Raw genomic sequence first — 22,813 nt, 5'->3', positions numbered from 1 at the left:
CATTTCATGCACCAATACCTCTGCTCACTGCCGCTTCAATGGCTCTCCTTGGTGTTCGTTATACATTGTTCCTCATGCAGCTGCTCATTAATCTCCCCATTACTTTTAAACCAATTTATTTAAGCCATAAAACAATAACCATGCTCCTATTACTCATTCCCTTATTGGCTTTTAATGCTAAGCTGGAAGAAACACTGCTGATGCAAAAATCGTATTTCTGTCTGAAGACTTTTTTTTAACTTTGTACAAGTAAGTATTAAGATGACTACATCTGAAAAAGTAACGAGGGATATCTTACATTTCTCCCTGAGAGCAGTTTGCCAGCTGTTTTGAGCTGCCGTAATGGCAGAAAGCAGCCAAAACCGCTCCCCGGATGGAACCTGACCCATTCCAGCAATGCTAACTCACCAGCATTTTGATAAGGTCAAATGCCCTTCCACTGCAGGGCATCACCCCTCCTTGGTTCCCTGTCCTAATGCGACAGAAAGGCAGAGAGAAGTTACATCTTCTCCAGGCTCCCATATTCACTCCACTGCTGAACAACCTGAAACATCGCTCATACCAGTGCCAGCACAGAGTCCTGGCTAACTCATCCTCCGTTGGCCCTTTATAATCAAGAGGCACTTGCTGAAGGACGGGCTTGGTTCCCTGTTGTCACACAGGCATGCTACTTCTGAGCAAAGGGAGCATGAAGCGAAACTGCCCTAATTTTGGTAGCAGGCAGCACTTTGGACTAACATCAGTGAACGCAGAAACTGTACGGCAACAGAGAGCTGAGTTTAACTCCCCCTTGAAAAATCACGAGCAGCATTATGGTTCATGCCAGTTTTGTTCAATAGCCACAGAAGAAAAGTGACTCTAAAGAAAGACTTAAAACAAAGTTGACTTAAATAAATTCTGCTTAAATTGTGTAGCTGCTTGATATACAATATTAGAAAACTTGCTCTGAATTGTCTACTATTACAGCCTTGCTGTGTCATTGCCATGCAGTCCTGCTTTGGGTTTTAATTTTAACCTAATGGTTACATACCAGGTTCATCAATTAGGTGTTTTCAAGAACCCCATTTCAATCAACATATGTCATCCAGACATTAAATTTGTGGAGCACTGTTCATAACTACTGTAGCTATCACATCATTGAGACTATTGGATAGTGTTCCTACCAGAGCTGTGAGTGTTATGCTGTCTCCACCTGATACCAGGCAGATCAAAATCCTTTGGGCATGGTTTCTCACTGCATTTCATGTTTTGTAGTAATTGTTAGGCTTGGTTCTGGACCTGCTGCAGTCAATGGAAGGCTTCCAGACACAGCAGGGTAAAAAATCAGGCCTGGGCTCATGTGCTAAATAATTTAAAATGAAGATCGTAAGCGTAAATTGCTACGGGAGATGCCAAGAGTTGGGGAATTAGCCCAGCTTTGGGGTTGGTAATACATGACAATCAACAGTTCAGTATAATTTCCAGTCTCGTACATCAAGAAATTTGTAACTTTTGTCTGTATTTGAGGCAAAGAATCCAAAGCTTTTAAAAAACACTAGTTTCTCTCAAAATATTTATTTGAAAAGAAGATTTGAGCTTGGAAGCTCCTAGAACTATTCTGGTTTGATTCTTAGCCCAGAAATGATGCAGATTTCCCATCAAACATGGCCAACTGTCTGGTCTGTGGCCTGGCCTGGAAGGACCTCTTTCCTAGAAAAGGAAGATATGGATTTCTGCCCACTTCTGATCAAGTTAAGGCTACTCGACTAGATTCTCTTAATGCTGCGGGCATGGACTTGTTCTCTCATGACCTAGTAATTAATCAGTCACTTGAGTTTATGGCCTCATTTCCTGTTTTTACCATCTGCAGTAATTCCCTTTTGCCTTTGACTGACAGTTTGCATTGTCTACTACCCCAAGGTCTAGTTCGGTTTACAAACAGCATTTAGCCACATACCTGTATTCCATCTGTTTGACTGAGGTACAGCTGGATATTTATATAGTCTGGTCGATTCTCCTGCCAAAGCTGGGAGAATGATAAAAACAACTAGTGAAATAATATCCCTTCTCTTAGTGTAAGCGCAAAGTCACTTGTGTCTACTATGCTGAGGGACATGGGTTTCAGCATCAGTGAAGTAAGCTTTTTAATGAGGAAGACATGCTTGCATAGCAGCCCTTTGTGAACTTCAGACTGTTGCACATCATGCTGTGTACAAAATATTGTTTTAGGAAGCCACGCTGCTCTTAAAATCCACCTGAAATTGTAAAACCCCCTCCCTTCTTGATCTGTGACTAGCCAAACGGCTAAAGGCCACTCAGACTCCCCAGCCTGCATGTTCTTCTTCCATCTCATAAATTTCACAGATAAGTGTCCAGATTACTGGTAGATGGCAACACTGCGCAATGAAATACTCCTGACAGGCACTCAAACTGTTTTGTGCCGCTCCAAGAATAAATGGAGTTTGGGTCAGGTAGCCCAAGCAGAAGTACTGCTGGAGCTTGCTCGTTTTGAGCAAGGTTGCCTTTCTCTACAGCATGCCAGTTGTGTGGTGTGGACGTACTTTGCATTCATTAAGGTGTCAGAATCCCTCCAAGCCATACCCATTACCTTGTTATGCAACATACAGAGCAGATCTGCAAACCAGCGGAAAGATTCAATGTCCCTGCACACCCAAATGAAGTAGAGTCTTCTGAGCTTGTAGCATTTCCAGCCATCACTTGAAAATAAAATGTTTGGTTAATTAAAAATTATCATTTAAAAAGGAAACTTTAATTAAGATGCTCTATATTCATTAGCAAAAACATGAATTTCCATTAGAAGCTAGCTGCTAAGTTGTTCTTCATCCTATGATACATCAGACACTGAAATGACCAATGCAGCCTATTAGGATGATCCTGAGAATATTAAATCTCTCCCACAGAGCTAATACCCTTCACAGATACTGTTTCTGCATTAGGAAGTTGTCAGCTATACAGATGATTTGGGCAGCAAATATGGATTCATGCATCATCATCAAACTTTTATTTCAAAGCAAAGCAGACATTCTAAGTTCAAGTGCATTATGTCAATTCTTTATTAGGTTTATAAAGCGACCCTAAGAGGAAAATATTGACAAATGCAATAATGTCAGGACTTAATTCTGCCTTTACATGTGAAAGGCTCTGGTTGATTATAATTAATACTGTAGCGAAAACACAAAGACCAAATCAAATCAGAGCTCCATTGTGTTAGGGAACTGTGTGATATATTACAGTCGTCAGAAAATGCTGGTGGGTAAAGTGCAGTCATAGGCAGATTCTGCCATTGCATTTAGAAAAACAGGACTCTCGTGTCAGATTTCTAATTCAAATAAAACAAATATAGCAAAAAGGAAGGATTGGGATGAACAGAGAAAGAAGTGAAAAAAATCCTGACGATTAATGAGTTCAAATAAAGCACAAATATCCAGGAAGTTTCTTAGTTGGCCAACGCTATTTTCTGGTGTTTTGATCACTAAAATGTTTCCTCCTTTTCCTCCTAAAATAATTTTCAAATAGAGAAGGCCATAGTCTGTCAACTTCAAATGCTAGTCCCAGCAGCCAACCCCAGTTGAAAAGTTTCATGATACATCTCACCATACCCATTGTGCATTATTTCAACCTCCAGTGTTGCCAGCATATCCAGCAAGGGTATAGTATTAATAGATCTACGTAAGTGATGGCTCCAACCACTGTCTTACCTGCCCATACCCCTAACCTCCACTGTAAGCCTGAGGAACAAGGGTGGTGACATTCTCAGCAGCATATAGAGGCTAAGAACTCACCTTTTGTGTAAACCCCCCAGAGAGAGAAAAAAGGTGCTTTAAGAGTGGGGAGTATAGTGTCTTTCAAGTCCTGATTTCAGCTTTTTATTTGTAAACTGTTGACATGCAGAGCAGGATTTTCTCCATCTTTTTCTGACTGCCTATTTAGACAAGCCCTTAGGAAGGGTCACAACCTGGTCAGATGTGACAAGATGACTATAAGCAGTAGCAAGGAAAATAAGTGCCTTTCACCATGAAAAAGGACAAAAGAAGAGAAAAATGCAAGACATTTTGTATTGAAATGCTGTAGTTCAGTAACAAACCACCACTCTCAGTGATGAAACATTGCAGCTGGACAGAGAGGCTGGACTGCAAGACTTCACGAAACAAGTTGAGCATCGATTTAAAATAGCACCTCAGACACACATGCTTGGGTCTACCTCCAGCAGGATATATTATGCAACAAAGGTGCAATCCCCCATTACAACCAAATCCACATGTATATAGCACTTTTTGTGTGTTTCTATGTTACCACTGCCAGTAATAACAGCCATTATTTACAGACCCTTCTGCATGAAAGCCACTAGCTTTCCTTAATGTAAGTTATATTTTCTTAAAAATAGCGCATAGCGTTCAACAGTTAAGTGGAAGGATGGGCAGCAGCAGGAATTAAATTGTGTACATACAACAGGAACACAAATGAGCAGGAAATAAATGACTACTTCTGATCTCCCCCAGACCAGCACATCCTTGACACAACAGGACTGGTCCCGCTGCTCTGCCGCGCTGGCATCGTAAGGCAGTTTGCATGTTCACACCTGCCAATTTCTGCTTGTACGGCAGGGCAAAGACAACAGGCAGACCATCCACTAAACTAGTGCTTCGTTGACGTTTAAATACTGAGAAAGCAAGTATGCTAAGACCGTTACTTTTTCCCAGAATCACGGAATGATTCCCCTGTGTATTGTACAGCGCACAAGGGAAAGGCTGGCTACAAAGGTATGGTAACGTCTGCGCAAGTTCCTACAGCCTCTGATAACAGACTGGCAGAGGCAAATATCTCATTACCTGCCGCCAGCCCATCATGATGATCTGTGACATTTTTGCTAAGCACTGTCAAGCATAATCCATCACAAGGAAAATGGTCATCTTACCCACCTGGGCCCCCAGCTTTTCTCTTTTTGAGAGAATGATCAATCCACGCTTAGGAAAAGAAAATGAGGGAGCCCAAGGTGGTCTTTGAGGGCTGAAGCACTATGAGACGGGGCTGATCATTTTCAGAAACGCTCAGCACTGTCAGGTCCAGTCCAGACCAAGGATAGAAGAACTTGCACAGCATCTAAATTCCAGGCTTTAACTTCACTTTGGAGTTAAGAGCTGGCCATTGGCATGTTCATCTTAGAACAAATGCTTCAGTTGTGCAGCGTAAAACCCTCCCAAAGCTACCTTAGCCTTTCAACACTTCAGGGAAGGTTTGCTGTTTTGGTTGGCTGTTTATACAGTGCCTATGAAACAGAGGTGCTTAACCTGTGACTGGAGCTCTTAGCCAATACTCTAGCAAAAAAAAAATTAAAAAATCTATAGCAATCATAAAAGCAAGCCTATTTCACAGAGTGTAAGATTCGGTGGGAACCAAGATTTGGACAGAGAAACAAGAGGTGAAAGGTTTGGTCCGAGTAGAATGTCAAAGGCTTCAAATTAAAAAAAAAAAAAAAAAAAAAAAGAAAAGAAAAGAAAAAAAAAGAGAGAAACAACAATAACAAAAAAGAAAACCTCATACCTAAAACTTAAACTTTTAAAATAGAGCATCCGAATGCTACCTGAATCCAAGTTGATCCCTTTCCTTTAAAACCTTAAGCTTACACATTTACAGAAGTCAAACAGACCAGAAGACCCCTCCCTGTGTTTCCAGCAGAAAGACTGTCACAACTTCCTGACTCTCAAAAACTCACTATCATAGCCCACAGCCTCTTCTAAGCTGGGACTAGGGGAACAAGCCTAGCTGAAGAGCTGTGACTACATTAATCCCAGGCTAGGCTGGTGGCAGGATGTAACGGCTAGTGACACCATCCCAGTTCAGGTGCATTACTGGTACAACTCTGCCACAACTCTTTGGGTTACAAAGCCTCTGTGAGAGGATTTACGCTCTTCAGGGGACATCCCAGTCCTCTAGCTCTCTCCAAGGAATCATTCACTTATGTTATGCTAACGGAAGTTTTTAAATACTCTGAAAGTCTTTCTGACACGCACTACTATGGTAAATTGGGGGAAAATGGCTTTAAAAGGCTTAAGCTCACTTACAGCAGTGTGTTGAGTACTGATGCAAATGGTGTAACTCCAATACCTCCAGCCACACAGATGCTGACCTCATAGTTCAGGGATTCCTCAAAGGGACTTCCAAAAGGTCCATCCACATACAGTCTGCAGGAAAAGCAAAAAGAACACTTTTAGAGAAAGCTGCTAAAATCAGAGAGAGAAAAAGGAAAGTGAGCTGGAATTAAAACCCTACAAAGAATTTGTTTCAAGTTTTTATTAGTCTTAGGATGCAGAATGTGAAAATCCTTCTCCTGGAAAGCTTTATGTGGAGAGAAACCAATGTACAGATGGTATGAAAAACTGTTCTATAAAATCTCTTGGCACATTGCATGATTAGACAATCTATTTTTTAATCCAACAAGTGGAGATGACTAAATTATGACTGCCCTTTGTGTCTGATATTAGAGGGTAAATAAAGTGCTGCACTGGAAACAGTAACAACTTGGTTGGTCACACACAGGAAGAAAAAGGGTTTGGCTAGGCTTGCCTAGGAGCTTCATCTCTTGAACATCAGAAAGAGCTGAGATGGACAAATGGTTAAAAAAAATCTATTGTTCCTGGTTTCTCATAATGTTTTTCAAGGGCCTCCACGTAATAAATGAGGTGACACATATCCATCCTGCAATGTGCAAAAGGAACAAATTAACATCTGTCTACTCCTTCACTTCATGTCCAGACCCTTAAGAATGTGATCTCTCCCAATCATACAGGGTATTTGAAGAGGGAGAAAAATCGCTGAGTTGTACCCCTTTGACTCATGCCTCTAATTATTGTAACAGTTTTGTGCACCGATTTTGAAAGACTGTTTAGGAGACTAAGTTCCATTTCCAACCCATTTTGAGTATTTCAGATACTGCTAGAAAGCCAGTTGACTATAATTTAAGAATGGGCTTTTAGACATCTTCAAAAGTTTGACCTCCAAATCTTTCCTACACTGCTGAAAGTGTGACCAAGGTCATCCATAGATAGCTCAAAATTTATGGGCTGTAAGATCTCCAATAAGATTTACGTACCCCCTATTCTTCCTATGGAATAACAACTGCATATCTTACTTCAGTAACAGATTCACCTTTAGAAACTATTATAAAGAGAACTTGAACAGTACATTTAGTCAAGGTCCATTCTGTGTATGAGCGGCTCACTGGATCACCACGTTAGGTGACCGGTGAAAACAGCAAAGTGTGGTGGGACCAGCGCTACGTTCAGCAGCTCAGTGACTAGGTATGTGCTCACAGCGAGGCTGAGATCAACCTTTGGCCTGAGTCCGCAACAAAGCTCCAACATATATTAGTTTTGTACACGCACATACTGGTACTTTTACGCAACTAAGCTACACATACTCTACATCTAATGAAAGGGCATAAGCTTCTCCTTTATAACATCAGCCAGAGAATTAAAAGCAGAGGAGATGTCTCTTTTCCCACACAGTGTCTTCCAATCCTCATCTGATTCTTTCCTTTTGAGGGCTGGATCTCAGCCACAACTTAAGATCTCAGTCTGATCTCATTTCTTCTAGTTTTGTGGTCTGACCCTTGGCATCTTACCAGTCAAGACAACGTCTTGACTCGGTGTCTTTGGCCAATATGGTCCTTTCTAGGAAATTTCTTCCAGACCTCTGCTATTGCTGAGATCTTGATGCCTCATATGTTAAGCTCATTCTTCTACGGTGTCTTATTTGAACACTGATAAGTACCTACTTTCTAATGGATCTGGAGGCAAACAGGCTGACCCTTACTATGCCCTGTCTTATAAACTCCCTTCTTGGCTCTTGGTGTCTTACCTGGAGAGAAAGGGAGAAAACACTGGGCCAGCCACAGCCATCATCAGCAGGCATTGGAAGTGCTGGCAGTAGATGTTTCATCACTGATATTCATAACTAAGCAATCTGCAACCTAAATAGGCTTATTCTTACTTCTGTCTTTATATTCTGAAGTCACTACAGTATTCTACAAATGTTCTCTTGGAGAATCTCAAAGCTTTTCAATGTCAGGTATGTTAGTTCCAGCACGATGAGAATACTAGAAAAACAACTTTATTCCTTACTTAGGACAGATAAATTCTTCTGTACAACGCGGCCAAGAAAAACTTAACTGGACATGTGCATACAATATAACCAGAACTTTAAGTATCTTCTCATTAAATGTCTCCTGTTACATAACAATTTATACCCCATTTGCTTAACAAGGGGTTATTTTCCACTAGTGAAATTATACCACTGCTGGTGCAGAGTGCAGCAGCAGCTGCTTTAAAAGATCTTCTAAACATTGACTGAGGAGGGAAAGGAGCATCTCTTATTTAAATAAGCAACAGGGGAAATGTAGAGAAGCAGGTCATTACTCTGAAATGAATCTGGTCCAGGGGACGTTTTGAAAGAAGTCCACAAATGTTATGGGTCTCAGATGTGTATCTCAACAGAGATCTAATTTCAGGATATCAGTGTGGGGCAAAAAGAAAAAAAAAATGCTGGCTAACAAAGACCAGCAACTGAAGTCCACTGTCATTCCTGGCATACCTCTTACACATATGTTACCCTAATCACACCCTGCCTAGCTGGTGAAATCTGGAGAATTGCTCCTAAAGGTATGAAGGCCTGAGGGAAATTCCTTGCATTTTGCACAAGCAGCACTAACTTTCATTTGGATATACAGACTTAAAGACAACATTCTGGGGGGAAAGCACAAGCAAGCAAAACAAAAGCAAACTAGCAAAGGAGATTTTTCCAGAAATTACCACAGCGGATGTGACAATAGTCATATACTGCAGGGGTGCCTCTTGGCAGAACTGCACTTAAGCCGATTTGAGGACTATCTATCTGAAGTATGTATGTATGTCTGATCTCAAAAGGGATGAAGCAATTCCTGTGAAGTCTGAGTGCCACTGAATACCACTGACATGATCAGGAGTTGAAACATGCAAAACTAGATCTGTTCACTGCAAACCAGTCAAGCTTGGTGCATAATTCCATGCCAGAAATTCAAGAAACAACCTTCAATTAAATATGTATTTTGGTCAGATTGCTCCAGTTTGTGGCCCATTAGCCCCATCTGGCCTGCAAAATATTTCTATCTGCCCACTGTGTCTTCCTCTGAGGGAGTGAGGAGCAGTTGTTTGGACAGCAAATGGAGTCAGAGAAGCCAAGAGTCTCCTGCTGTGCCTGCATGTGGTCCAGCACAGAACAGCCAGAAGTCACCGCTTCCAAGTGTGAGAAAGAGAAATGGGGAAAAAGCTGGAGAAATACTGCTACTGCGTTAACCCACTCCACAAGACTGCCTGAAAAGACTGATTCCAAAGATAACATGATCTCCCTGGAAGATTTTGTTGGATGTCATAAACACACACTGTTTAATCCCATTTTACAATGGGGATAATTTATAACTAAAAAAAAAATGTGGCTCTGTTGCCTTGATGGAAGTGGTCATTTAGGAATTGATCTTTTGTTCAAGTCAGTGGAAGAAAGAAACCTCCTGATGCCATATCAAACACCGCAGCGATGAACAATTCAGTCATGGGCTCTTGCAGAGATTATGCAACTTTCACTTCCTGTCAACATGTTCCTCCTTTCATTTGGTGGTACTGAGAAGTTTTGCATAAAAGCCGTTCATTATTGCAAATGAAATATCACAGCATTCAATAAAGAGACAGACAAGCCAAGGGGGGTAAGATGACTTTTTGTTTCTTGGGTTGTGCCCCAGATATATCACACTACCATGCTATGCTCTCCCACACCCCCAGCTTTAATTTAATTAACATGAAGGAAGGGAATGGAATCTTACTAGAAGTTTAGAAATTCCCCCTTCAGGCAAACTTATTCCAATAACGAGTTGTTCTCTTCACTTGTATTCATTTCTAGTCTTAGGAGTGCTCTCAGTTACTCTGGCGCAATTTCTTAGCTGACAAACAGAAAAAAAGCTCCTCAAAACAGAATATATCACAAAAAATACCACAGCACATTATTAAAAAGCGTCTTACAGATAGCTGGTGAACATATTTTCTATTTAAAGCGCACTTACATTCGACAGTACAGCGGTACAGAAATATCCCAGCAAGCACCGAGACAGCTTGTCCCAGCACTGGGCAATGCAACTGCACCAACGTGGGGCTGTCCCTGAACCAAGGGACACTGTCTCAGGGACACAGAGCGCTGTACTGCTCTTAAGACCCAAATTATTATCTTCTATAAGGAACTGCATAGTGATGTGTGGAGACACCTGCTCACACCTCTGTCGGACTTGGACCTCAGCGTCATGCTTTACTTTGGGGTGTAGGTGCCGTTAGAAAAGTTTAATGCTTATATTGTACTTCACTACCCAACTGTAAATGCTGATACTACACTTTTTCCAGGCTCTTTGGGACCTACTGTGAGACATTATCTGGGAAATTAGTGGAATAACAGATGGATAGGGGAGTTAATTCAAGAGCTTGCAGGAAATTTTAATTAAAGATGTATCAGCATTTGCAAGCTGAATAAAATGCTTGGATAAAAAGTACTGCATAGAGCACAGAAGTCCTAGTCTGACTGAAGTTTGTGGCAAAACTCTTACCAATGTCAACAGAGTAAGGATTTCACCCAGCAGTATGAGATTTTATAACCTTGGAGCAGTATTCAGTCTGTTACAAAGACCTAGGTGTAGGTATCTTTGTGTGAGCATACTAAGTCTCCGATGCAGTCGAAAGAGATGCAGCCAATACAGTTAATGGAGCCTAGAGAGAGATTCAGGATGTGATGAATTGCTCTCTATGTCTACTGACTGTGCTGACTCAATTCAGTAGGACCGTACAGATCAGTGTCCCTCTGGAAGGGCAGCTGAAGGCCAAGCAGAAGTGAAGTGGCATGAGGCACCTAACCTGAGGGACCTGAATCCAGACCTAGATATCTACTGATATAACTGGAGCTTTGATACCTAGCTCACACACAGACACCTACATCTAGATGTCTTCAGCTGGAGCTGAATCCCTCCCCTGATTCCCTATTCAAAGCCCATGCCATTGACTTCAATGGGTTTTGGATAAAGTTCTCCAAAATCACAGTAAAATCGACTGAACAACCCTCCTCCCACGCTCGTTCTTAACTTGTCCTACCAACACCACAGCTCAGTACTGCCATGATAGATACAGCCCGAGAACTCCAAGGAACTGACTGTCTGATGGCTAAAACAGTCTCCTTACGCTCTTCTGCTGCTGTAATTCTTATGCACCAGAGAGATGCCATCACCTCCCTCTGATAGCCCACAACACCAGCCTCCACCCCCACGCGATAAATATTCAAACAAGTGCCTTCATGTTCCTCCCACACTGCCCTTCATGCCTGGGAGGAAATGTCTGTAAACATCTGCACAGCTATTTCATCATTTCCCCTTCAAATTCTTTCTTAAGACTCCTCTTTCCTCTAATATCTAAAAAACCAATAAACCAGAAGTTGACAGCAGTTAGGCTGCCGATGGGCTCGCCGTAGCTCAGTCATATTCTGGCCCAGCACCGTCTCACTGTTTCCCTGAATTTTGCTGTCTGATTGTATCCATCTGTTGTCTCCTGTTCTTCTAGTTTGAGTTGGTTTGGTCAGGACAGTCTCTCTGCTGTGTGACTGTGTGTATCAGGATGGCTTCCTGACGCACAACTGTTTCCTCAGGGCACTAGGATAATACAGATAAGCAAAGAATTACTGGAAACCATCCAATTCTGAAACTTATATCAGAGTCAATCTTTCATATGGTAGGCTTGCAGAAAGCAAAACTGGCTACAGAAGGGCTCTGGACCACTTTGGAGTCCAAGGCTCAATTCACAGCTTTCAGTAAAAATCTAGCTACAACGAATTACATGATTTTATTTTTCAAAGGAGCTGTACTTACTACTATCAAAGATTTTCAAGTATTTTCTGCACCAAAAATCAAGACAGCTACTACATCTTTTGAAGTCAACATATGACACTTTATGTCATTATTTAAACCTCAATTAGTAAGTGAAAACTCTTGACACTATTTTTCCAGAGGGCTTGTGATTATTGACAGCATTTCAGTACCAACAGTCTTTTATAGACGAAGAACCACCACTGAACAAAGCACATCATCCTTGGTTTGTATGGATTTCCGAAACTACAAAGGCTTTCGAGGTTTAAAAGTGTAACAAAATGTGACATCTGGCATGTGAGATCAGATATTCCCATGTGTTCTCCTGACATTGTGAAAGATGATGTTTTCATTAAAGAAAATGGCAGTCCCTTAGACAAGTAAGCTCTCACAAAACCCAGTGGGTCCAATTAACTTTATATACTATTTTGCGCAAGATTGCAAAGTGTTATGATTCTAATTCAGATTTCATTAGGCATCCTCTCCTTTTTTTTAACAGTTTGAATTTAATCTCTGATTGATTATTCACATTTTTTCCTTTCAACTTCAAACATACTCTTACAATATATATTACAGTTCGTAGAAGTTTTCTTCTCTCTTCTACAGAAGTTGCTTTCTTTACCTGTTAATGAAACATCCAATTATAACAACATAGATGGCTGGCTCAAAACCCTATAGAATCAATTAGCATCAGATTTTCTACTCATAGAAACATGCCAAATTATTATTATTTTTAAAATTCTGCAAAAGCCATTGGTTTTAGCACATCTTAGTTCCATTTATTTCTCCCTGGTTGGGCAAAACAAAATGAAATCACCTGTTCTTCCACTTATTATATTCTCAAGGGCCCAGAGATGACTGAAGAAGAATTTCCATTTCTATAACATCCTTAGCAAGAGAAAATATGTTGAAGGCATGATGACAAAGGCAAGAAAGTGGAAAAGCAGAGCAGGCTCCTGCATTTTCATGGATAAGGCTCCTTCTGTAAACCCTGAACTGAGATCCCTGGTTTTCTGAGACACAGCGCAGGTTCAAGGAGAAGATCCCACTGGAGTAGACTGGAACACTACAGCAGCAGAAGTTGTACAACTACCTATGGGGGAGCTGGACTTGTAAGAGGAATGAGGAGGATGGCAGAGGAGGAGAAAAGAACCTCATAACTATAACTGAAAGTTTAAAAAAAAGCATGGAGATTGAACTTCCACTGAAGGCAACAGAAAACAGACTTGCACAAATGACAGACACCCTTGTAAGCATGGCTCGCTCTTCTTCAGGACTCCTAGAGCAATCTGAAGGCAATCTCTCAGACCAAGTAAATTTTCCTCAGAATTGAATAAAAGTGTTTACATATTGCCCAAAGCATTTATGGAGAACCGGTATTTCTTGTTACTCATTGCTGACTATCACAAGAGAGAAGCAAGAGTTTAAACCACTCACTTACTTCATTAAAAAGGTCTGTAAAACCACTGTGAGAACTACAATCAAGTATAATTATGTATTCAGACAACTTTGTTCTCTGAAAGCACACATATTTTCTATACAAAATTCTTGGGTCAATATTCTTAATCATCATTGTATTAATTATTCTCCATGGCAGCCTTTTTACTGTCATTTTTATAAAATGTTTCCAAAATGTATTCCTTTGATTAAAGATCACACATGATTTAATTTTATTGTAACAAGAAAACCAATTTTCCACTTATTTCCTTACCAATTACAGTATCTACTTTGTGAGGTGCCTTGATTCTCTGTAAACTTGTCTCCTACCAATTTTGCCCCAGCCAATAAAGTAAAATAAAGAGTATTTGTAATGAATGCACCACCTATTGTAACTCATCTTTTGAAAATTTAGTTTGTTACATCATTAAGTGATAAGACACTGCAGATCAGCAACTACAGTTAGGTTGAACATGTTGGCCATGTTTCTCCACAGCACATTCACTGGCACAGTAGTTATCTGCCCGTTTCACTGCAAAGAGTATTGCTGCTTTAGAGCAACCCACTTCCATATTTGAGCTTTGGTCTCTTTCAATATTTGCATGAAGCTCCTTCTTGCCCGTACTGTTCCCTTTGGTGGTTGGCGTGGGTCCTTCTCACAAGCAGTGCTGATATTAGCACTGAGCCCTCTTCCTCACCTGGTAAATTATACTCACCAAGACAGGATATCCCATGTCCCCACGTCAGTGGAAATACCTGCAGCACCAGTATCTCAGGGTATTATGGGATACCTGAAGGAACCGAAGCATTTTGAAGCATACTGATGCAAATGGATTGCAGATTTCAGATGCCGATTCAAGTTTTCCACACCTCTAATTATTACATATTAACCAGCATCAGAGGTCTAACGCAGTTACCTCAGCCAGGGTTTGGGTATTTTCAAGTTAAGTAAAAAGTCTATATGGGACTACTACTTAGGACTCAGGAAAGCCTGACAGTTAGTACATATAAAAGACGTAGTACTCCCCCACCCCTGGCAGCTGCTTTGCACTTACAAATAAACGCAGGGGGTGTATTATACCAAAGGTCAAAACACTTTTTTTGATAGAGTAGGCTGGGGGAAAAAGACCACCGCTCTAACTAGACATCCACACTGCCGGTAGGTTTTCCCGGTCAAGCTCCAATACACCTTAGGGCTGGGGAAAGAAAAGTTGGCACCAGCTGACAAATCCCAAGGATGACAAGTGCAGAAGTTAAAATCCTAGTTAGGTATCTGCAGAAACAAAAAGGGAAGAAAGCAGCAGCTGAGTAGAGTGCTGGAAGATATAGTTGGTAGCAGATCAATCTGAAGACAAGGCCAGGCAAACCACGATCCCCTCCAAAGGCAGCCCACTCAGGCTCCTTGGACTAGATTAAGTACAGATGAAGAATTTAAAATTCCACAAGAAGAAAGAACAAAGAAGGACAAATCCCAACAAATTCTGCAGTTGGAATGAAGTACTTAATCCTGCAGTAAAATGGGATCCTCAAATCTAAGCACAAATACGCTACCTAAAATGTAATAAACCCCCAAGAAAAATTTGCCATGTCTCATTGCTGACTCTTTTCGGTCTTAGGGTGTCCCTTGGGTAAGCAAAGTGACTTAGTCCAGTCACAAGCCCATCTTTTCTCTGGAGAACTCTCTTTGTAAGGAAATGTTTCTCACAGCTACACTTCCTTTAAGGAAAGATGCTCTCCATGAACCTCACATCCTATACACACCAGTGAATGTGCCTACAGGAGTAGGTTTCCTTCAGGGCAGCTTTATGAAGCAAGTAATTACTGGTTTGGGGGTCTGCAAAATACCGTTACTTGAACTTAGCTGCCAGGAAGCCTAGAAAGAAATTCTCTACATATTGCTCTGACAGTTGAGGAGTGAGGTCTGCAAGATAATGAATGATAAGGCAGCTTCAGATGGCTTCCAGATGTTCAGTGATGGTCAGACAAGCTCATTTCCTTAGGCACACAGTCTCTTATCCGGAAAGGGATGCAGAAAAATGGCAAGGCCAAAATGGAAAGAAAGAATACCTGCTGAACACTAGGGTGAACCATACACAGCTGCAGTAAAATGGCAGCTTAAGGATGAGATCACCCAACCTGGAGAAGTAATTTCTGAAGTCATCATTAGCCTATAGAAGAGTCTGCGTATAGATCCATGGGCAGAAGCTTATCAAGCTACCAGAGAATATACTGTATTACATCACAGATGAGCTCAATGCAGCCCTGACTAAGTTGACCTCTTCATTGTTTTTCTCTGAAAATGCTCCAACTTCTTATTTCAAGTTCTGGTTTTTAGAGTGAACGGCCCATTATCGTCTGCAGTGTTCAAATTTCAGTCCTGCCAAGGGTGTATATAATGGCATCATAATTCATAGGTGGTGCTGTCATCATTGCTACCTTTCTAGACATACAAAGATGCCTTTGTACAGCCCTCTGGCCTCTTGTGTTATTCAAAATAAAGGATTTTTCATCCCTTGAATTTTTAAATTCCTTCAAGCTCTTACCTTTCTATGCCGTAAGAGTATCCGTGATACCAGAAAGAGTTTTTAGTGTTTCTATGAGTTTTAAGAGTCTGAGAGAGAACAGGTGACCCTGAACAAGACAGATGAGCAAGTGCCCTGGTGAGAGACAGAGAGAGAGGGGCCTAGCGTTTAAGTAAGTACCTCAAATATATCATTCCTCTCACAACCCTTCCCACCCCTACTTTCCATGAATATCCCAAGGGTTACAACCCACAGGGTGTGAAAGACTGCTGTAGGGCAAGGTGACTATAAGGCACTGAAGAGAAGAGAAGCCGGACCTCACAGCAGAATGCATCTGGCACAGAGTCAGGGTCTAAGCTGAAGGAGCTTCTCCTGTAGGTCCAATACCAGTTCCTATTGACCAGGCCCCCTGAAGTTGTTCCGTGTACAGAGAAACCCCACCGTGTGTGACTGGTCTTGTCATTCTACAGAGACACAGCAGATCTTGACTTGTGGCCCTTCTTACTAAAATCAGTGTCCTGCAGCTCCACCCTGCTCAGGCTGATCCCCGTCATGTTCACTGTCATCGTGAAGTGCAGATCACAGGCCTGTGCCTCAGGTCTGACCTCAAATGCCAGTTTTGATCAGTCAGAGAGAGAGAGAAGTCTGGCCTTTTAATCCCATCTCCCTCATGCTGATCCACTGTCATTTCCAGAATGTCATTTACTTCCTCAGCTACGCTCTCCCTTTTGGAGAAACCAAGTAGCAACACTTTCTCAGACCTCCCCTCCACAAGATCAGGAACGCTTAATTTAATAGGTTTAATACTCTGATACGTGCAGACAAAAGGCTGTTATAAAGTGCTAAGTATGATCCTAACATTTTCCCCACCCCATGTCACTGTTTCTTCCTCGATGATGATAATTTCTCTCTTGGTGAACTGTCTGGTATTTCTGCCTATTCCAAATCATCTTCCTCTTCTTCCACCCACCTCCTGAAATTTGCCAGATCATTGAGAAATTTTAATCCATCTGCTCTGAAATACACTATCCTCCCTGGTCCAATATCATCCCAGGATTTAATTAACTTGGTGTTTACATCTCCCTCCTTGTCATTCATTATTTGATATATTGAAAAGAACAAGTCCCAAGATGAATTGCTGCATATTTGATATCTCACCCCTTTTAAAACTGTCTGCTTAAGAACTATTTGCTGCTTGCCACCTGTCAGCATTGACTTTTTCTTTTTTTTTTTTTTTTTAATACACTGTGCTGTATTCTTATTTAGACAATAGTCTGCTAAACTGTCTATAGAAAAAACCCCAAACTGATTCCAGGACGAAACAAATGGCATAGATGCCACTGAATTCCATGATATGAGGATTTAGTTCTGCAGGACTGAAAGGTATATTATCAAGCAGATACCATCTACTTTCTTTCTGTTTAAGGGTTCCCTTAACAATTGTAATTTAAACAAATTGTAAAGTAAAAATTGGACTGACAGGTGAATACTTTCTGGTTGTTCCTTTCTGATATTCTGAAAACTGCATTTATGTTTTTCCTAACGGTCGCATTCATCAACCATTTGCTAAACCGCCACCACATGCTTCTAATGTTACTACAGCTACATCTATTGTGGAAGTGCCCAAAGGTCCCTAATCAAAAGGTACCTTCCACCCTGGGGTAGGAACTTTATAAAGAGAAAGAATGAATGCAGCAGCTTGGGTGCTGTGCTGGATCCAACCCACTCTCTGCCATACCCTCCTTAGGAGAACTGGGGCAAGTCAGTTTAGCACCGTGTGACAGCATCTACCTGTTAGACAGGAATAGTTCTATTTCTCAAACAGAGAAGAGCATTTCAGCAAATACTTCATTAAAAGTCTGTGAGGCCCATAGATATATCTGTAACGGTGGTCATAAACCCCACCAATATATGGATCACAGTCCTTAATGAGCAAATAAAAGGAAAGGAAGGACAACATTACACAAAGGAGTGTTTCTAGAGATTCATTGTTTTACCATTTCCATCTGTCCAACTGATGGCTATATCTGCAGACCTGACTGACGCACAGTTTAAAAAAGGGTAAGCGATAGCTTCATATCTCATTGGAGAAGTCTTGCCAAGACAAACTAGTGAAAGAAAGGGTAAAAATGACTGTGGACACAGGCACCAGCCCTGTTATTTCCTTGTTAATTCTATTTCATCAGTTTGGTTAACCTTACATGACGGTGTTCAAATACTTGAGTGCACAGGGGTTTTTTACCACCCGTGACCCAATGACAATAAAACCATACATGATTTAGAAGCAATTCTGATATTATTTTTTTTCTGTGAACAAGTTTTATGGTGCAATGTCCCTTGAACTTTCATCCTCCAAGGGACCTTCAGGGCAGAGAAAAACAGACCCCAGACTCAGCAAAATCAAGACACCCTTTTTGTTTTTTAATAGCTGCGAAATATTTCAGTCATGATTCTTCTCCTTGGACATCATAAGAAGAATGGAACGGGGGAATGAGCCAAATTTAATTGGCTCTTAATTGCCAAAACATTTCCACACAGTGCAGATGCTATTCACTGGTGCTAGAATCTGAGTGCAGGGCCAAAGAACTAACAACAAAGTTAATTCAATGAGGGGGATTCATCTCACCACATATAGCTGGCATAGCCAATGCAGAGATAAATGGATTTCTTAAGCTCCAGTGATGCTTTAGAGTTGCTTGCAGCCAACCTGCTCTATTTTGCTATCACATGGCTTGAGAGAATCAGCTCAAATTTCAATAATGGCTGTTTGCACCAATCCCTTAAAGTGGATTCCTTAACTGTAGTGCAAATCTGCACCAAGAAAAAGAAAAGCTAACCATCAACGACTACACAGCTAGTTATTGCGATCTAATAACGCGAAGGCAAAATGCATATACACACACACACAAAAATGCATTCAGACAGCAAAGCGCTGGTGCAGATGGGGCAGCGAAAGGTAGAAAAGTTCCCCATCTCAGAAGTGCTGCTTGTGCTGAATCTGAAAGAGGGAAGCAGGGGCTGAGCCCCAGGGGACAGCCCTTCTGCTGCACTGAGAGCTTGGAATTAGATGCTCAAGTACGTACTAATGGCACCACGGGTGAAAAAAGCCTTGGAGACGCCGAACTCCCAGCCTGTTTTCTCCTGGGGACACAGCAATCCGCAAATAAATTAGCAAGACATTCTTTAAACCCTCCTCCCCGGCACAAGACAGAAGGAACTCAAGTTGTCCATCAGTACCAGCGCTGCTTGCCTGTCACACAAGAGCAGTGCCCAGGGGCTCTCATTACAGTCAGAGCCCTATGCAGCTGAACAAGCTCATTATATTTTGCTCTGCTGATCCCATAAGGCAAACCTGTTCTTTTGAATTAAGGTATCCTCCTGCATGTAATGTGTGGACTGTGAACAAAACAGAAAGCTACATCTGTCTTGTCTTCCTTCCCGCTCTCCTTCCCTCCCTCCCTCCATCCTCCTGCTCAGACCACACAATATTCAGCATCACCGCTCCCTTCCGAGCTATTCAGAAACCAGACTTATCTTAAGAGTTTTTTTCTTTTTCTTCAGTTCTCTAGCAAGCTTGACATACGTGAGCTGAAGCAAAATTTCATGCTGTCTCCTTGAAACAAAACAGGGTCAACAAAGAGGCTGGCACGTAATGATTGTCCTTCACAGAAAGTTTGCTCTTTCTTGATGGCAAGCAGCATAGCATTTCACTTGGACATAACTGAAATACGTAACCAGGGACTTTTACACTCTTCAGATCAGCTGTGATCCTTCAGGACAGCAGCCCCTGCCCTTCCCACTCAGACACATTGCACAGCCCATGAATCGCCTCCCATATTACCCTAACTAACAGATTTTGGTACTTTCTAGTCTTTCTTGCAGCTTATACTAGAAAATAATGGAAAGCATGAGCTCGGTTCACAACTCTGCCAGATTTCATCTTATACCAGCTTAAATGAAGTGCCAGGTTCCTAGATTTGAGCAAAGTGAGTGGGATCTCTCCAACACACTTCAAACTCTTACTGATGAAGCAATTAGCTGAAATCCTAGAACTGCTTCCATTGAAAACTGCAGTGACAGGAGATACTCTAGGTATGTTATTAAGATCACAGAGCTTCATCTTCACAGCGCCCAAATGCCCAGAACATCAGGTTTATGACTCCTTCACAGGATAACATTACATCTACATGATTTGCCTCATACAAACTGAAAATACATCTGGGGATGAAGCACAAGGAAATGTATGGCCCAGTTCTGCCACCATTTATTTGGCCTTGCTCTGGTAATAACAGCCCCATGTGATGGAGAAATTGTCACCAACCACTTCCATTGCTCTATTTTCCCTAACAACATAGAAAGTATGGCACAAAAAATAAACTACAAATAGCTTTCAAAGTCTTTTGAGAGGGGATGCAAATACCTTTATTTTGGAGAAAACACTGGAAATAAATGCCCGCATTTCAAATATTGTTTAGGAAGCTTCAGCTATCCATGCAAAAAAGGACAATTTAATCTATTTTAAGACCTTCAGAATTGGTTTAGCAAAGGGAAATCAATATAATAAAGAAATTCAATCTTTTATGGTGATTTGTCTAAAAGAGGAAGTAATTATACCTTAACCATTAGAAATCACCAACAGTAATGTATCTACAGAACTGTCTTAAGCCTTAAAGACATGGTACACAGCGAAGGGAAATAGAAAAGCTATAATATCCTTAGGTAACATCATGATGCACCATGCAGAGGAAAGCAAGACCCCGGTCCTCATAAGTGCTCAGGCATTTGGCTTTCGTTAGACACTTCCGAGTACTTTTTGAAACCAGAGAGGATGCAGAGAACACTTACACCAACTACTCTGTAGGTTGTAGTATAGGTTACTGTTTCCATACTGGTCAAGTGGATTTGAGGGAGGAGGATTGACCCTGCTCCCATGTGGTTTTTTGAACTATGCAGCAATTTTGCCTTACAAGCTCCCAGAGGACTGAGGCAAGTTCCTTGCAGAGTTTGGTTCTAAATGAGTTTCAACCATGCACAAACTTAATTTAAACCTCGTATTACAAAGATACCTTGACAGCAATGGATAATTAAGTCATAAAGCAAAGTGTTACATGAAAGCTATTAGGCTCTAAAGCAAATGATTTTAGTATCTTTTTCTTTCTGGTCAGTGCGTATAACACAGCTTCTCTCATTGCTTTGGGGGGAGAAAAAATGTCACTACATTCACGACACCAAAGAAAAGCATTGCTAGTCACCTCACTCGACACATGTAATGCCTCACTTTAGGTGCAGATGCTTAGACTGGTAATTTTCTGTCAAATCTGTGACTCACAAAAATCTTCTATTAAAAAACAACAACCAGGAACTCTGAATATCACCCAATTTATCTTCCCCATCCAACAACTCAGTACATATCTTCTATTCAAACAGCTTTTGTGTTAGGACTTATCTACTTTACTCTCCAATTCTGCTCATGAACAGCCTCAGCTAGCTGATTAGGCAACACTCAGAAAGGATTTGGCAGCTAATATCATGGGCCGTCGCTGTTCTGCAGCTGCTAACAATGTTTTCCAGCTGCTAGCTGTCTGGCCGTTCAAAAGCACTTGTGATTCTTACAAACCACTTGACGTGGTTGTAGAAGAACCTTCCTTGGGGCTAGGCTTGCCCTACTGGGCACAATCTCCCAGCATCCAACTCCTGTCCCCACGATTGAGGATAATTAACATCTGGAATAACATACTATAGGATGAGATGGATTTTCTACCACTGCCAGTTTTTAAGACTTGATAGTTGCTTCTGACCTAAGCTGTAGCATAGATGCCAAGACATCTTCCTTCACGAAACGGAACTGGCATATGTGTTTACTTAGGGGTGCTCAACTCAGGGTGGTCCAGTTGGCATCTCACAACCCAGACCTCCCATCCATTTCTCCGAAGAGACGGGATGGCTGTTAGATCAACATGGGCCTCTGCTGCCCCTTTAAGCACCCAGAGCTTAAAGCCCAAATTGTTGCATGAAAAAGAAATGTGAAGTGTCTCCCTCACGTACACTGAAGAGCCTGGCACTCAGAACTGAACCGCTCCACCAGTGCCGCCCACCAAAATGTTGCTAAAACTGAAATCTAGGCTCATGTCCTGATGAGAAAGAGCCATCCTTGCCCATTTTATGCAAAACTAGATCATCATAACTGTCTCCTTTGGCTTGACTCTTCATGCTCCCCTCTGCTTTTACACAGAGCGTACATTTGCTCTGCTACCCCAGGGGGAGCAGCAGCGTATGCTGTTTTCTGTGGCATTAAGCAGCGTGAAGAGGGACTTGTGGTACAGCTGAGACACTTATCTAACAGTTTACCTGCTTCTTCAAACCTTGTTTGGGGAAGGGCCAGAACAGCAATGAGTGCTGCTAAATTTCTGCCCTCCTTAGAGGCCAGTAAATACAGTTTTTGCTTATGTCTTTACATGAAATATAAAGGATGACACGGTAGGCAACTCCTTTTTCCCTCCCGGTTTCTTTCATGTATTTAGGGGCATAATATTGTCCATTTTCCCCTTTATTGTAGCTGTAAACTTTCTTTTCTCCCTTTTTCACTAACACTTACTAATAAAACACCAACAAAAGATGCTGCCTCCTTCAACAGGTTCTATGAAAAAAACCAGCCTCCAGGGTCCCTCACTGAAAGCATGGGGGCAAAAATTAAATTGCTAATGTGCAGGTAGGCGTATAGGAGTGAATGAATGATGCTGTTCCCTTTTACCCAGAGAGTCAAGGATGAAGTCACTACTGTCAACAACCACAACTCTTTAGCACTTGTTTTTCTTTTTCAAAAGCCTGGTGCTTGGATTTCTGTAACTATGGAAATTGTGAAACTATTTTTAAACTAATAGAAGCCATTTTTAAAACTATGATAAAACTGGATATGAGGGCAGAAGGGATCATT

General features: G+C 41.4%; 1 protein-coding gene across 2 annotated transcripts in view; it reads right to left on the bottom strand.

Moving 5' to 3' along the window:
* NOX4 (NADPH oxidase 4) overlaps positions 1-22,813 on the bottom strand; it is a 107,765-nt gene that overhangs the window by 5,460 nt on the left and 79,492 nt on the right. The window contains exons 14-16 of one of the 2 annotated variants that reach the window (XM_049823458.1): positions 6,063-6,182; positions 2,588-2,696; positions 1,937-2,005 (exon numbers count right to left, since the gene is read on the bottom strand). In XM_049823458.1, the coding sequence (XP_049679415.1) occupies positions 1,937-2,005; positions 2,588-2,696; positions 6,063-6,182 (298 nt within the window). The remainder of the gene's footprint in view (positions 1-1,936; positions 2,006-2,587; positions 2,697-6,062; positions 6,183-22,813) is intronic. The other variant, XM_049823459.1, reaches the window with a different exon arrangement.

The sequence above is a fragment of the Accipiter gentilis genome, chromosome 19, assembly GCF_929443795.1.
Source record: "Accipiter gentilis chromosome 19, bAccGen1.1, whole genome shotgun sequence".
NCBI lineage: Eukaryota > Metazoa > Chordata > Aves > Accipitriformes > Accipitridae > Astur > Astur gentilis.
This window is presented reverse-complemented; position numbering and strand designations above follow the sequence as displayed.